The sequence below is a fragment of the Neodiprion fabricii genome, chromosome 4 (assembly GCF_021155785.1).
Source record: "Neodiprion fabricii isolate iyNeoFabr1 chromosome 4, iyNeoFabr1.1, whole genome shotgun sequence".
Classification (NCBI taxonomy): Eukaryota; Metazoa; Arthropoda; class Insecta; order Hymenoptera; family Diprionidae; genus Neodiprion; species Neodiprion fabricii.
In genome coordinates this window covers 28081793-28096643 of record NC_060242.1, presented here as the reverse complement: position 1 = coordinate 28096643, position 14851 = coordinate 28081793, and the positions used below count along the sequence as shown (strand labels likewise).

Below are 14851 nucleotides of genomic sequence, written 5' to 3'. Positions count from 1 at the left end.
GTATCGCTGTATTCGTTCTCAGTTCGGTTCTCTACAATTGTAACTGGATCTGTAACTGTTCGCATTTAACCGGGTTCTTTGAACGGCAGAGTATATTGTTCTTCCATTTGAGTATTTTCATTGCACTGTTGTCGTGTAACTGCTCCGTCGGGTTTATCGATGTTTCTATAATTTGATGAGCGTGTCCTTTTCACAGTAAAACTTCTTTTTTGCATTTCGATGAATACAATTCGTCGATTCAGACTTCGTTGATTGCTACTCTAACTTGAACTCTTTGTCTTACAGTAGGTAAACTCGTCAGCTCTTGATCATTCGCAGATCATTCACCTCGTTACTCCGTTGTCCGTTTCCGACGTCACCGACTCTTCGTCATTCATATGCGATGTAAGTCTCTGTCAGATGTTAGTCGAGGTATAAAATGCTCCTTCGATTAGAATTTCAGTGAAAAATTCGCGACGGCTTTCACAGTGGCAGATTTTAACTAACCGAATCCCCGTATGTTTACTTGAGCCCTCAAAGCGAACTGCTCATCCTTAAAAGTTATGTTGGCTTCTCGTCCTATCGCCCACGGTACCGTTAATGAGTCAATATTCTCCCAACCTCTGATATATATCTCCCGATATTTTGGCACGTGGAACTTCGTTCTCACTTCCTTAGTAGATACTGGATCTGGCATCGTGGCTCGGTTCAAGGATTTTTCAAAATATCGAGGAGGTCCACCTTGAGAATAGACGTCATTGCGCCTAACTGACCGCAGCATGTGCTCGTCGTCAGTCTCGCCTATTTACACGACGTGTCTATCTAACGCTAGTTGTCGAGGTTACGTTTCTTCACTTTCACACCGCCTTGGCCTGCTTGCGCAGATACACTCGATCCTGATTTTCATCCAACTGCCTCTTGTAGTATTATATACCCCAGTAAATGAAAAATAACAAGTTCTGAAATATCAGCATTTCATCAGGTGATATAAATGATGAAATTATCTTCCGCTCCTGATATTTCAGTCCACCATCTTGGATCCAACGCCCCCACCGGTTTTGCATACGTGACAAAACTGTAACCACAAACGCGTGTGGTTAAAAATGAACTAAGATGTTTACATTATTTTTAGCTGACAGGCTAGATTTCGTTTCATCGGTCGTTTCGTGCGCAGTACATTATACATAAGCAAATGAGACTGATATCAAACTGACAAATAAATTGTGCACTCACTCTATGGATCCCTGAATCGATGCGCACACTGTGCCGTTTGTGCAAATCATGCGGGATCCGTGAGGCGGGATATTTCCTCTGTTACTTTTGTCGCAAATTTTAATTACGGAGTTTCTTAGTTGAACGGTGAATCAGGAGTGTCATAGCGCCTCGGGGCAATTCGGTACCACGATTCCAAGCCGTACCTACAGGGGGAAAACTGACAAAGGAAGCGGTACTTATCACGTGGCTCGCAGCGATTGGGGATTGGGATGTCTAATGAAGAGGAGATATCTTTTATCCTAGCAGTAGACACGATATTTGTATACGCCCCTGCATGCGCCGCTTTTGTCGCACGGTTCAAATGCGAAAATACGAGTTGCGAAGGGTTGAACCAAAGGGAAAAAATATATAAGGAAAAGGCGGAAGTGATCAGAGCCGTGTTATGTCGCGTCCTCGCATCTTTTTTAATATTCGCGGCAGCAATTTATATGATTCAAAGAGGAGAAATGATCGCAGGAATGATTCAAAAGAAATACTTGGGGGCCTTCGGGGCCTTCAGGACCGCCTGGCTAGAGCGGAAATGAAATTTATTAGACCCGGTCTCCTTTAAAACCTACCACCTAGGTGGTCCTGAGATTCTCAACTGTAGCGGGGCTTCTAGGCGCGTGATTTCATGAGTACCTTTTACAAGTATATTGTGTAAACGTAGTTTCACTTGTCTAGTTAATAGCTGAACCACAATTCACCGAAACATGTACAATAATAGTAAACTGTCTTCAAACATCGTATATTACAATTTCCAGAGAACAAAGAGAGAGGAAAAAAAACTCACGTGTACCGATACTATCATCAACATCGATACTATAATAAAAATTATTCTATGACATTGTAACCATGGAGGTATTTATACAGATTTTAGTAGATATTCATCGAAAAGGAATAGTGCAAGCGAAGCATCAGCCTCTGAAAAGAATCGCTTGAGATCATTGACGTAACCGGAGAGTGTGTGAACAGTTTTCGTCTGTCGTTGGAAAAATCTCTCTTCAAAATAGTGTGCAACGGATCCATCCAAGTCAGCGTGCTTCGTCACTTCTCTTTGTATTTTTATGGCTTCGTCTGCCATCATTTTGTAGTTGTCCAAAACGTTACTCATTCTCTCAAGCTCCGATAGATCATGTTCATTGACTTGCAACTCCTGTTTGAAGATAGAAATATATACATTAAAGTACACCGCGTTACCTTGCAGCAACTTGTATATTTATAGATCACCGAAATAACAATGGATTCGATTCCGTTGAAAATAAAATTTGTTCACCCTTCTTTCATTCCAGTACGTTGGCCTTTCATCAAAGTGCATTTCCCCACCGCGTAGAGTGATGAAATTGATAAGATCTTTCGCATCATCCCACGCCTCGTCGGACAACTTTCTGTATAATCGTTTCAGCCCCATACGATTCCTCTCGAAATTTCCAAAGTAACTAGACACCGTCAAGTATTTGAAACTCGTGTCAATGAGAGCATTGGCATATTGTTCGAGCTTGCTCTGTATACGGCCAAACTTTCCGTACAAGGCATTACAATTTTCCAGTCTAGCATCAACTGAAAAAATGCATAAAATAATACCGATGTATTCACAAACGCGCAGAGATAGAAAGGTTGCGCTTGGTACATTTTTTGCCTTCAAATCATGATTTTCAAATGATCTCTGAAATAAAAAGAAAGCGAACTGATACAAACGTGATAAGACTGGTATGAAAGAGTAATATTACCACTGTGCGACTGGCCACGACATTCAGATTGGACATCGTTGTAACAAAATGATAATATCGAGGGCGAAGCTGAGCTATGAGCCGCAGCCCGCCCCATGGCCGGACTCCTGTACGAGGCCTTGGCCGGGGTGAATATGGTCACCGCCAAAACGGTAAGAAATATGAAAACCTTCATGTTGGCTGAAAAGTGGTGTAAAGAAAAATCAACATCACAACGAAAAGGTTACTACTGTTCGACAGAACAAAAAGGTTGGCATTTACCGAATTATTTTTTGAAGTTATATCGGTAAAGTCTGGTCCTCAAAATTGAAAGGAAAATAACAGGTCCGTGAAAAAAATCGTATAGTTAATATATTAATTTTGATACGAAAGACACAATCAGTGCCAGGAAATGCGATAAAATATTTGAAATGTCATGGAAATGTAAACAGCATAGTAATTAAGATACGAATGTAACGCTGAGACAAAAGCAGAATTGCATGCCAAAGGTTACTACGCTTAGGTTTATAACAAAGTATTTCCGATACGTCCACGAGCTACATATGTATGTATATGTGTAGGTGTACATATTATATACGTATAGATATACATATATATACGGGTACGTAGAGATATTTCACCGCGGGAAAAGCACGGACGACGAGAAGACGATTGGATTCGTTTTACGAAAAGAGATTTGAAAACCGAATGAAATGATAGTTTAGCACGACAAAGCTCGCGGCCAGAAATCACGCAGAAATAGAACGTACCTTCACGAACGTTGGCTGCTCAGATGGTAGCGTGAATACTCTCGCTTCGACACTCTAGTGAACAATAAACATTCAACGGGGGGAAATGTTCGTTACGTCGAGTGGTCACTTAATTCATCTAACGCGCATGCGCGAAGCACAGTGCGCAGCAGCATCTGGTGATAAGCCAACGATGACAGTGCTAAACTACAGCGAATGACACACGCAGCAGTGTAATTTGTTTTTAAGGCGCTGATGGTCGTCTCGAAAGTGTAGTTGCGCATATTATCTGAACAAGCTTCGAAGCTTCCTTCTATGCCAGTGTGTATAAAGTTAGCTTCGAAACAAGAGACCTTCCTACTTTGACAAGCTTCGATCGATCGAGATAGTTGAATATTTTTTCGATCTTCTTTCACCGGCCAGATACATTGACGCGATGAATTTTATCTACGGATTTCTTCTAGTTTTCGGATTCGTTTATGTCGCTCCAGGCGTTCAATCGATATGTAAGTAAAATCGATTTGTCATCATTATTACCTTACCATCAACGCTTGTGCGAGCAATTCAGAACGATCCGAGAAAGGACAGTGCGAAGTTATTCTTCCGATGGAATGCTGTGACCACGTGTTGTACAGCCCTGATTTACAGTGTTGCCGTTTACGCCACGCGTTTCAAAGCACTGATGTAGTGACTAGAATCATTAGACGTTTCATTATCGTTTACGTAAACTATTTACTCGTCGTTCGGTTGGCCAAAATTCGCGGACTACTGATCTACTTTCCGGTAATGAAGGCATTAATTTTTTTTATCTTTTCTCTTTCTTTCCGTCTACGCTCGCGCATGCCAGCCACAAAAGAAGAAAATGAAATTCGATCATCGTACCACGGATCGGCCAAAGGCCATACATTTTAAAAAACGATTGGGATTGGAAAAAATCTCTACTATTATCTTTTTTCACAGCTCATTTTTTTTCAGCAAGAAAGCCTTGTCATAAAAACTGACCCAACAACGTGCGTAAATATTTCTTATGAAATTTAGTCTTTGAAATCCTCACAATTCTTGATTTTAGTAAATATTTTCTATTCTATTGCATACCGGAAACAAGAATATTTGTATTCTTTTAGTTCACAATTTGCTAGCTTGGTTTCGATAGAATTTTTGGGTTTACGCAAAAATTCATTCAAGTAGCAATAACTGAAAAAAAACAAACCCAACGATAAAATCGAATAATAATATACCTGATAAGAATCCCATGCACTGTACGATGAAAATACTTCAGCCTTTAGAGAAACCAGTAAATAAAAATTTCACATAAAATTGTAGAAACTTGATCACGAAATATATCACCCATAACGAAAATATTAATTTTTCACATTTTGTTTTGGTAACTGATAACTGCTCACTTTGCGTTAAATTCGTATCCATAGAATAAGAAGGAATGAAAATTAATGCCAGCATCTGTAAATATATATGTTAATGATCATCTGTAATCTATACATAGACATACATATAAATAAATGTAGGACAGAATAGATATGATGCTGGGAATATGAATGATGCAAACGATCCGTAAGCGATGTTTTAGGAATTTTAGAAAGATAATTGCCGTAAATTACAATAAGCATCTGGAACAAAGTTCACTAACGCCCACATCGATCGGCAACAATATCCACCCATACATATATAGATAAGAGAAAAACATCGATAAATATGTTTCACGTGATCACTTATGAGTACGTATATAGTCCACGGCGCAAACACCGCACGTGAAGCAATATTTCAATTAGCAGATCACTAATTATTGCCAAATGTTTCGACACCAATTTATCGAGTAGCAGCAGCTCAATATCTATCAGAGTTGTTCAACAGAACTGAAAATAAAAATAGGTTGATCAATTCAATTGTCATCGTCAACGCATCAAAGCCCAATTACTAGGGGAATGTAGAAGACCTTCAGATAATTTATTGAATATCATGGAATAATTGGAAATCAATCGCGCTTCACATTACTCATCGAATTACGCATCTCGCGGTTAGTCTTAGTTTTATGTAAAAGAAATTCCAATTAATTGGAACATTGCACGATGAAACAAAAGAACTCAATATTGTGCTCCTTACGGTTCAAGGTACATGTTATATGGTGAGAGATAAGAATATGATTGTAAATTTAATGTACACTTTATCTAGCATCAACCCTAAAACTGATTGAAAATTCAATGAAAAGAACGATAATGATAACAAAATATCACATCCAAACAAGCAATTAAAAGTCACTTAGTGCCTGTATCTTGGAAACAAATCGATTAATCGCAATCTGTATTTGAAGTGGAATATTTTTTATTCCGTTATTGTCTAATCTTATCAAATGGTCATTTGATAATGATGCCGAGTCTATGCAGAGTGAGTTTAGATTGCATCTAACGTATTTATACGTACATTGTCTTTTTAGGACATCCATTCTTCTCATAATTATGAAACGCAGGTTATTTCCTTCTTTGTTAATCTTTTTTACTCAACAAATTTAGCTACAAGTAAGAGTAGGTACATTGTTATTATTGGTGGATATTGTAAAGTGTCGGAATCCGTATCCTCTATTCGCATAATTGCACTTGTAACTTATTAGAATCTGCCCGCTATATTCACATAATTTCATCAATTAATTCCACCTATCGGTAAACAACTGAGCATATTATTATAAATAAGATTGGTCTTTCTTCCTCGCTAAAATGTCCTGATTTTTGGAGTCTTGTCACATCATACCTAACCACGAGTCGATCATAAACGTAATTGTCCCTCCAGCTTTACAATATAATATTTACGGTTTGTCAGGAGGTCCTTGAGAAAACTAATGGAGACCGTCAAATAGCGGAGGTTTACAATTATCCTTGTAATAGCCATCCGAACAGCGGAGATTTATTCATTATTCTAGTATGTATGTGCGTAACCCTCCGGAAATGAAGGTTCATTACTATTAATCCTTGTGTAACTAGCCGACACTGGAGGTTCATTGATTATTATTTTTATAATTTTCCGATAGCGGAAGTGACGTTATTCCACACGCTCTCCCTTTTCAAATACACTTAAAATTGTGCCAGCTCCTAAACACCCCACACCCTCACTCCTACCACGTGCATTCCTGTTATCCTGTTAATTCCTTGAATGAACAAAAACCAATTTCCGATCACATGTAAAGTGTCTGCCTTGTCTCGTCGATTTATTTCCTGCGTCCATTTACCTATCCTAAGGTTCAGCTGTTATATCCCATGGTATAATACAAGAGTTGCATAGCTTCGATTTCCTCTTCCTTCTTAATTATTATTGCATACAGCAATTGGCACCCGACATAAACATTTTTAATAGAGTTCATGTAGCCGGAATGCTAGAATATAGGTCGACCACGATTAGAAATTTTGAGGTAATGACTAACTCTACGTTGTAATGTAACAAAGTTCAATTGGCCGGAAGTTATCGACTACTCAGTAGCCAGCGTTCACAAAGAACAAGTAGATAATCAAACACGCGATAAGGAATTTCAAATATTTGTATTCACGAATTTGTTTAGAAGAAACAATCAGGACGGGGAACTTTACCGACACGTGTGAAATATGAATTGAAAATTATCCAACCTTTCGAACAATGGTAACATTTATCAAACATTCGGTATAGTTAATCATTTTTCAATTTCCCTTTGAAGGTCAAATCCCGGATGCCGTGATCGATACTCCATGGATAGACATGGTTGACTCATGTACCGAAGAATTAAAGGATCAAGTGAAAATGGAAATCGGCGCGTCCATGACATATCTCGCCATGGTAACAAGTCATTCCATTATGCTATTCATTCTGAGAATCTATTTCCTCGTCTTTCGACCTTCGAAAACAAGTTACTTTTTCTCATCACATTTTCACCTCTAGGGTGCTTACTTTTCACGTGACAGTGTAAGCAGACCTGGATTCAGTAAGTTGTTCATGCAAGCAGCGGATGAAGAACGTGAACATGCGATCAAACTTATTGAATACATGTTAATGCGAGGAGACGTAACTCGGGACTTCCAGAATCTACTCCCGGCATCGCTGGTAAGTTTTAATTCGTTCACAAGGAATATTAGCAAATAAAAATATTAGCAACGCTAACCGTGAATAAATATTTGAAAGTTTTTAATCCAATCCCAAACAACGCAAATACGTGAAATATGGGTATAATATATTAGCATTGAACTTGTCGTCGAAGACGTGTGCGTAATTTAGGCTGTGTAGCAAAAAAACTTTTATAAATGATACGCATTATAATATCTCGCGAATTGTCTGAGATTTACACTCAAAAGTAATTCGAAATAACTTGAGTACAATGCGAATGATATAGTTAATTACGATTCAATCAAAATTGAATCTGTTCATTTCAAATGCATTAAATACGTAGCTTTGAAAGTGTAAAATCGCGTATCTTGACAATATTTATAGTCGATTGTATAAAATTACGCGAAATATTAAACAAATATTATTAGGCTGTATTTCAGAGCAGTAAATGTGTTAATAACAAAGAAAATATTTGTTCTCTTGGCCTGGTCTGTATAGACTGCTCCAAAATTAGAATGGCGGGACGGAGTACAAGCACTTAAAGATGCCCTTGCCAAGGAAGTCAACGTTACAACGAATATTCGAAAAGTAATTACCAACTGCGAGACACCACCAAACGGAGCCAAAAACGATTATCACGTGAGTACTGTTACGCATACATATTAAAAATGATTGGATACTTGTTCAACGCTGTTTATCGCACATATTAAACGATTTCTACATTGTTACAAAGTAAAAGATCAAAGCAAGCTTGGCATTCATATCGTGTAAAACTTCTATCTCCATAAAAGGATCTGTGAAATTTGAAAATGGCGTTGTACCAATTATCAATCAATTGTGATTAAGCCAGATTACAGATTCTCGCGTAACGGAGTTTCTATCGTTACTCAAAGAACTGCACGTACGAGATAACATTATGAATTATTGAAGAGTGTTATCACGATCACGATGCTAATTCTTACGAGTCTGAAATACAACATTATTTATTTCGTCGCGTCTATCGTGCAGTCTCAAGCCGTACTTGACATCATAGTTATTTAAGGAAAACATGATATGTAATTTCTGGTTTTATCGTGTACTTAGCCCTATCATGACGGCATGGGCACTCAGATTCGGTTGAGAGAAATAATTTTTTCATTGACATTTTCATTAGACATTGGATTGAAATATTTCTATCAAGCCGTCACTTCTATGTAATCCAGTACTTCTTTTACCTTTTTTATAGTTGGTAGATTATCTTACCGCCGATTTCCTGGATGAGCAATACAGAGGACAGCGCGATCTGGCTGGAAAATACACAACCCTTCGAAAAATGATGGATACTTACGGTCCGATTGGAGAATTTTTGTTTGACAAGAAACTGCTCAACGGGGAACTGTAAATAAGGTCGTTTGATGCAGGAGACAAGGAATATGTTTAATTTTCCTTTTATTACAAGCCAGTCACATTTAGAACTAATTGTAAATGGCAACTTGAATTTGATTCCATCGCGTACACTATGCTAGTGTAGTTACTTGGTTTTCCAATGTCTTTTATTCATTACGTAACAACTAATTCATAAGGTATATTTCCATATAAATTGCCAGTGTAAGAAATTCTCCAAAAATAAAAGCCACAGCCTAGCAATAATTCAGTAGAGTAAGAAAAATACAATCCTGCATCATTATTATTTTTAAATATATATCTGTAAGTCATAAGTGCGTGTCATAGTTTTAAGACAACGTATGAAGAAGAGGGCTTATCTTCTTCGCAAATGAGCGAATAAAATTCATACTGTAAACGGCTATGAGTGAATAAACAAATACCGCACCGACTTGTTTCAATTTCAAAAACTTTATTACACTTGTTTTGTTTTTGCCATGATCTTACGTAGAATTTTTGTTTTTTTTTCTTGACACACATTGGTGCTACCTGCAACTGATAACATCGCCCTATATCGACAGAAATCGTTTCCGAGTATGCCGAAACTGATTTCTTTATCGCGTTGTTATGACAATGCATTTCACGAGATCCGTACACTCTGAACAACGTGCCACATGGACCAACTTCGGGTACCTATCGCTACTTGCCAGACGTCGTATTGTCCCATCGTAATGCCGTTACTTCGTATGCAAGACTAGTTGAGCTTAAGCTTGATTAAAAGCGGCTCAGCACTGCGCCAGATGCTGCGTTGGCGGAGCGCTCGCTTTCGTTCGAGACAATATCCTCGCTTCCACACGCCGTATATACACCTTATATATACCTAGAGAAACCACAGGTATCCTGAGGCTGGACAGAGCCTTTTGTCCGAGCATTTTTATTCACCCAGATTCTCATTTGTCACTCCCTCTTCCAAATACAGTGCCACTTGAATTTTCTCGACGTTATTAACAAGTTTGCAGTCTGTGGTCTTCAATTGTACTAAATGTGGTCTCAAAAATACTTCTACAAAACAGTTCCGAGTATCCTTTGAAATCAATTATCCGGTCCACAATTGATCTGTGCAATATTAGCTTTTCCTGAGCTTAGGTATACCTAAGTTCCATCCGTAAAAATGATCGCAAGGGAAAATTCGGAGTTATTACATAATTCCGTGTAGATCTTCACCGTTGGAGTGAGCTCTGCGTGTCGGTTATTGCCGAGGTTTGCGAAGGAATTTACCGCATGAATGGCAGCATCGATAATAATTACCGCAGTCGGTGAACCGAGGTGAGGCTATGAGTATGTAAAAAGAATACAATAACCCGTATTCAAGAAATCCCGCGAACTCTGACACGGAATCCAGAAATCAGCGATACATGGAAGAGGTGGATCGGGACGAGCAGCTCACAATGCCGACTTTGAGAGAGAAGTCGTGCGAGAACGTACCTGTATAGAGTTGCGAAGTGAAGGGGGTAACGGGAGCAGTAATTATACGCAGTGGCCTCGCCGAGCTCCGGGCTCGAACTCTGAACCAAGACAAAACCCGAGCCGCCCTTACTTCGATCTTCTTACCTCGAGATAACCTGCAGCGATATACGCGACCCACATGCAACGAGTTTTGCACCGGTATAGGTACGTATCCTTTTGTCTAGAGTCCGTTTCCAAGCTCATCATAGAAAACGATTCGTTCCGTTGGATGTCATTTTGGTCAAGAAGAAGACAAAATAAACAACATCTGTTATGAAAAAAAAGAAGAGGTTTGTTCATCAGGGAGCGCAACATGCTGGGCTAAGGGCACAAAAGCACTCTCGTAGCAAATAAATAACGTAACAACAGCATATGTTATCAGGCTCCACAAGAATACCGGTTTAGGCATGAGAGTAACTAAGTTTCTTCACTGGATTTCTAAAAGATTAACTGCTTCATACCTTGAAACAGTTGTAGATAGATTTGTTGACCGACCGACAAAATTGGTCCTGTTTCTCCAAATTTCAGTCGAAGAGACAGGTTCTGAGTTTACGAGTACATGCCCACTATCCGAGTAGGTGTACGACTCAATGTTGACAATTCGAACCGATACATAATCTCCCTCACTTTGATCTCACCGCCGATTCATGTACACAGACCTGAGGGAAGATTTCACTCGGGAATTTACTTACCCGCGAGACCGCAAGTTAAACATCGCGGGTAGCAGGCACTCCGAATCTCAATTAATCTCCAAAGGTAATTCTACATTTAACGACTCCACGATCGCTCGAAGAGACTCATCTCAGACCGTCGCAGTGACAATAAATCGCGACAATCTGTCCTATAATATATACCCTGCACTTTCCTTGATAACGTGCAGCGTGATAATTGAAGAAAAAATTTACAAGCCCGTGCAGAGACGTCCAACTTCTTTTGGACTATAATCGCATTTGTCGCCGCTTAACCAGAGCCACAAAATCCGCAGGGATAAATTCTTTCGAACCCACAGTGATGAACTCTGAAATACCGGAATGCGCCGACTGGGAATAAAATTATTTCACAGTTCGAACGTGAGATAGATAATCCGTTTTTGATTCTAGTCGTTAATCGTCCTCGGAACGGCGACACTTGTTTTACCAGTCTAACAAGCTAACAAGGGGGCAACAACCATTACTATTTACTGCAGCACTAACCATTATCTGACAATTCCCTGCTCACGACCGTCAGATAATTCCGGTGATACCGGACTGTATGCACCGCAACGGGGGGAGTGAGTGTATAACGTTAACACGTGAGTAGGTATGATCGGCATGACTGGGACCTCGGTTAACACCAAGTACAGCGTCGGTTCGACGTTATATTACTCACATTGGCAAATCAGAACATGTTTCAAGTTATACGAGGAGTTTAAATCATTCTTATTGCTGATTATACGCGCCACGCTGACGGCGGGCAATTGATGCGATAAATCAGTCGCTCATTACCTTGTAAAATTTACTCACTTGTCAAAGGCATGGGGTAACTCGTGTACACTCGCGAACCTCAGAACCGGAATCGAACAGGTCCGAGAATAAATTCACCTTTCTTTAGTTGGGCACGGGTGTCTATGCACTCTACGTCATTTACAGATACTCACGATCTTGGATTGCAGGATTCAAACGGGTTGCGTGTAATCGCGATTTTTTTTTACAGGCCATCGTCTTAAATCCACTCTGTTCACCTTGCCCCACGCACATCGCACTCTCGGTACGAAAGGTATGGATGGAACCCGAATAGCGTCGTAACAACGCGGTAAGTGGGGCTCGGTCTATGAGTGTAAAAATAAAAATGAATGGAAGTCGAGTAATCATCCCGAATGAAACTTGACCTTGACTACTGCGGCGTGAAATGCGGAAACCGTGAAACTCGGCACTCCAACGAAGCTGAAACTTTCGATGCTTCGATCCTGAGACGCGTCCGTCTCCCGAATGAAATCGTAAAGAAGACCACGAAGGTGCTGATACAACCGAACAGTCGTCAGACCGGCGATAGTCGGGATATGTAAAATACGAGTTAAGCTGTGGCTGTGATATGGGATGAGTCCGTGTCCGTACACGGAAAACCGGTGATATCCATAAGCCAGGAACGATATGAAGCATCCGATGCGTGGTAGTAGCTGTAGCTTAACATAGGAGAGGATATCTTCGCTCGGCGTGGCCTATATATTGCATCGCTGCGTCTTGAGGCATAGTTCAGAACCGAGGTGGGTGCCAAGGTAATGTGAAGTGTCAGTCTCACTCCGCTGTAGGTGGGCGTACCTCGTGCTTACCAGTATTACATATCGCCCAGAGTTCATATATCACAGGCTATACCGACAATGAGCCACGAATAAGATGATATAATGCCTCAATATGGGCCGCGGTGTATCTTCTATGAAAGGTTTACTTCTCTCGATATAGCTTCAGGAGATGGCCTTGAAAGATATCTACGACCATACACTCCTGAGCTTCCATGGGATTTACGCTACCTGCACGTCGAAAAACAAGATGATAGAGAGGAAGTATGGATATTGCAACGGTGTGGTTACCAGTCAGCTTTACAGCGGACCAAACTAGACTTTAGACGTAGCTCTGAGGAATCAGATTGACGACTTAGTATTGTGAGTCTTTGGTTTCCGACTATATGAAGGTTTCCAGTCAAAAATTCAACTACATCATCGAACGAACAATGATTTGCCATCGGAACACCCGGTAATCGGACATTGAAGTACTTCGAGCCGAGTTATGCCTGCGCGACGGGATTACCATTTGTAGTGTACAGGACGAGTAATGAGCTTGGCAATAGCCGAGGCCGGACGGGACGTGATTGGAAAGTAAGTTCTCTCTTGTGCGGCGCACTTCGTTACCTACCTGTACTTGGAACTGCACGGTGCACCCGCTTCGTCATTTTATCGTTAACGATTCTTCGCTACTTGGCCATTACGAATTACTTTCCATGTAAATCATAATTTACACGAAATACCAACCGCGTTTGGGATACGCACACGCACGAAGCCTAGCCCAATAAATAAGCAATCTCTCTAAATCATGCAACCTCTCAACGAACGCCCACAATTCACCGACACGTCGGCGTCTGTACTTTCTAAGTACCGTACCGAATACACTTTTATCCACTCGTTTGTTTGCCTTTGTTTTTATTTTTATCACAAACAGCGTAGATGGCCAGAGCGTGACATTAGTAGAAACTAAAGGCTTCCTGCTGTATGTATATATGTATATGTATGTGAAAAGTTTCCACCGAGAATACTGGAACGACGTAATCCCTACGAGTTCTTCTCCACTTCTCGCGTCGCGCGCTCAGCGTCAGTGGAAAGCTTTACGTACAAGAGCCGTATCAGTGTCATGGTAGGGTAACCTGATAAGATGGACATGAAACAGAAATACCCCAAGGGAGAAATACCTCTTTGTACTCCGAGAGAAGAGACACGTAGATTGAACCAGTCTTTCTTTTCCTCCTGCCTTTAGTTTCAGGAATCTTGCTTCTCAGGAATAAACTTCGAAGACATCCGGCACGGTCGCGAGTCTTGTATCTAGAATTACGCTCACATCAACAAATATCATTTTAGAGAGTCGTGAAATGAAATGTTGAGCAAGTTTACAACATTCGTCATTGTGTGAATTTATTTTTTGTTCTTTGTAGCTTTCACTTGTCATCGAGTTCAAGATAACTAATTTTCATCACGAAAACTCCCCAACGACAGTTATACTTGAACGTTAATAATGAACGAGAGAAAACCTTGGTACATGACGTAATTGCGAAAGAAGATCGCTTGATAAAAATAATTTTAAATTCGAATACGTGCTGGGTGGATATATTACTGTCTTATAATCTGACGATCATCTTGATGATTGATTACGCATTTGGGTCTAAGGTCAAAAAGACTCAGAGAAACACGTCCGCCCATTGAAGGTGCTGGATTAAAGCCGCCGTTAAAATAATTACAGTATGCGTGCTCTACGCGAAAATGTGAGAAAAGTGGGAAACATGTTCTTTTTTGAGAGGCGTGAAATCGGTTCGACGTGGTAGCGACTTAGGCGGTCTTCGGGTGCGAAGGTGGAGGAGGGCGTTGGTGGTGCCTCTCGAAGCGTTATGGGATATAAGGCCGCCGTATCCACGAGCGAAAAAGTGGCTGCAGGCATGTATAGTGGCAAATTGTACCCCCTTGCCTACGCGCAA

General features: G+C 40.3%; 3 protein-coding genes across 4 annotated transcripts in view; 1 reads left to right on the top strand and 2 right to left on the bottom strand.

Moving 5' to 3' along the window:
* The window catches only part of LOC124179304 (cuticle protein 19.8-like), a 229578-nt gene that overhangs the window by 166999 nt on the left and 47728 nt on the right, over positions 1-14851 (bottom strand). The gene's annotated exons all lie outside the window — the stretch shown is intronic.
* Positions 1961-3835, bottom strand: LOC124179303. 2 transcript variants are annotated; one of them, XM_046563508.1, is made up of 5 exons: positions 3713-3799; positions 3225-3289; positions 2964-3143; positions 2510-2793; positions 1961-2389 (listed from the first exon to the last, which is right to left on the bottom strand). In XM_046563508.1, the coding sequence occupies exons 3-5, from the start codon at positions 3136-3138 to the stop codon at positions 2099-2101; spliced, it is 750 nt and encodes a 249-aa protein (XP_046419464.1). In that variant the 5' UTR covers positions 3139-3143; positions 3225-3289; positions 3713-3799; the 3' UTR covers positions 1961-2098. The 2 variants fall into 2 exon arrangements, with proteins under 2 accessions (XP_046419464.1, XP_046419466.1); XM_046563510.1 differs by lacking the exon at positions 3225-3289 and having other exon boundaries at positions 3713-3835.
* On the top strand, positions 3907-9581 carry LOC124179305 (ferritin subunit-like). Its single transcript, XM_046563513.1, has 5 exons — positions 3907-4197; positions 7386-7504; positions 7607-7768; positions 8267-8407; positions 8994-9581. Exons 1-5 carry the CDS (start codon positions 4128-4130, stop codon positions 9147-9149), a joined length of 648 nt encoding a protein of 215 aa, XP_046419469.1. The 5' UTR covers positions 3907-4127; the 3' UTR covers positions 9150-9581.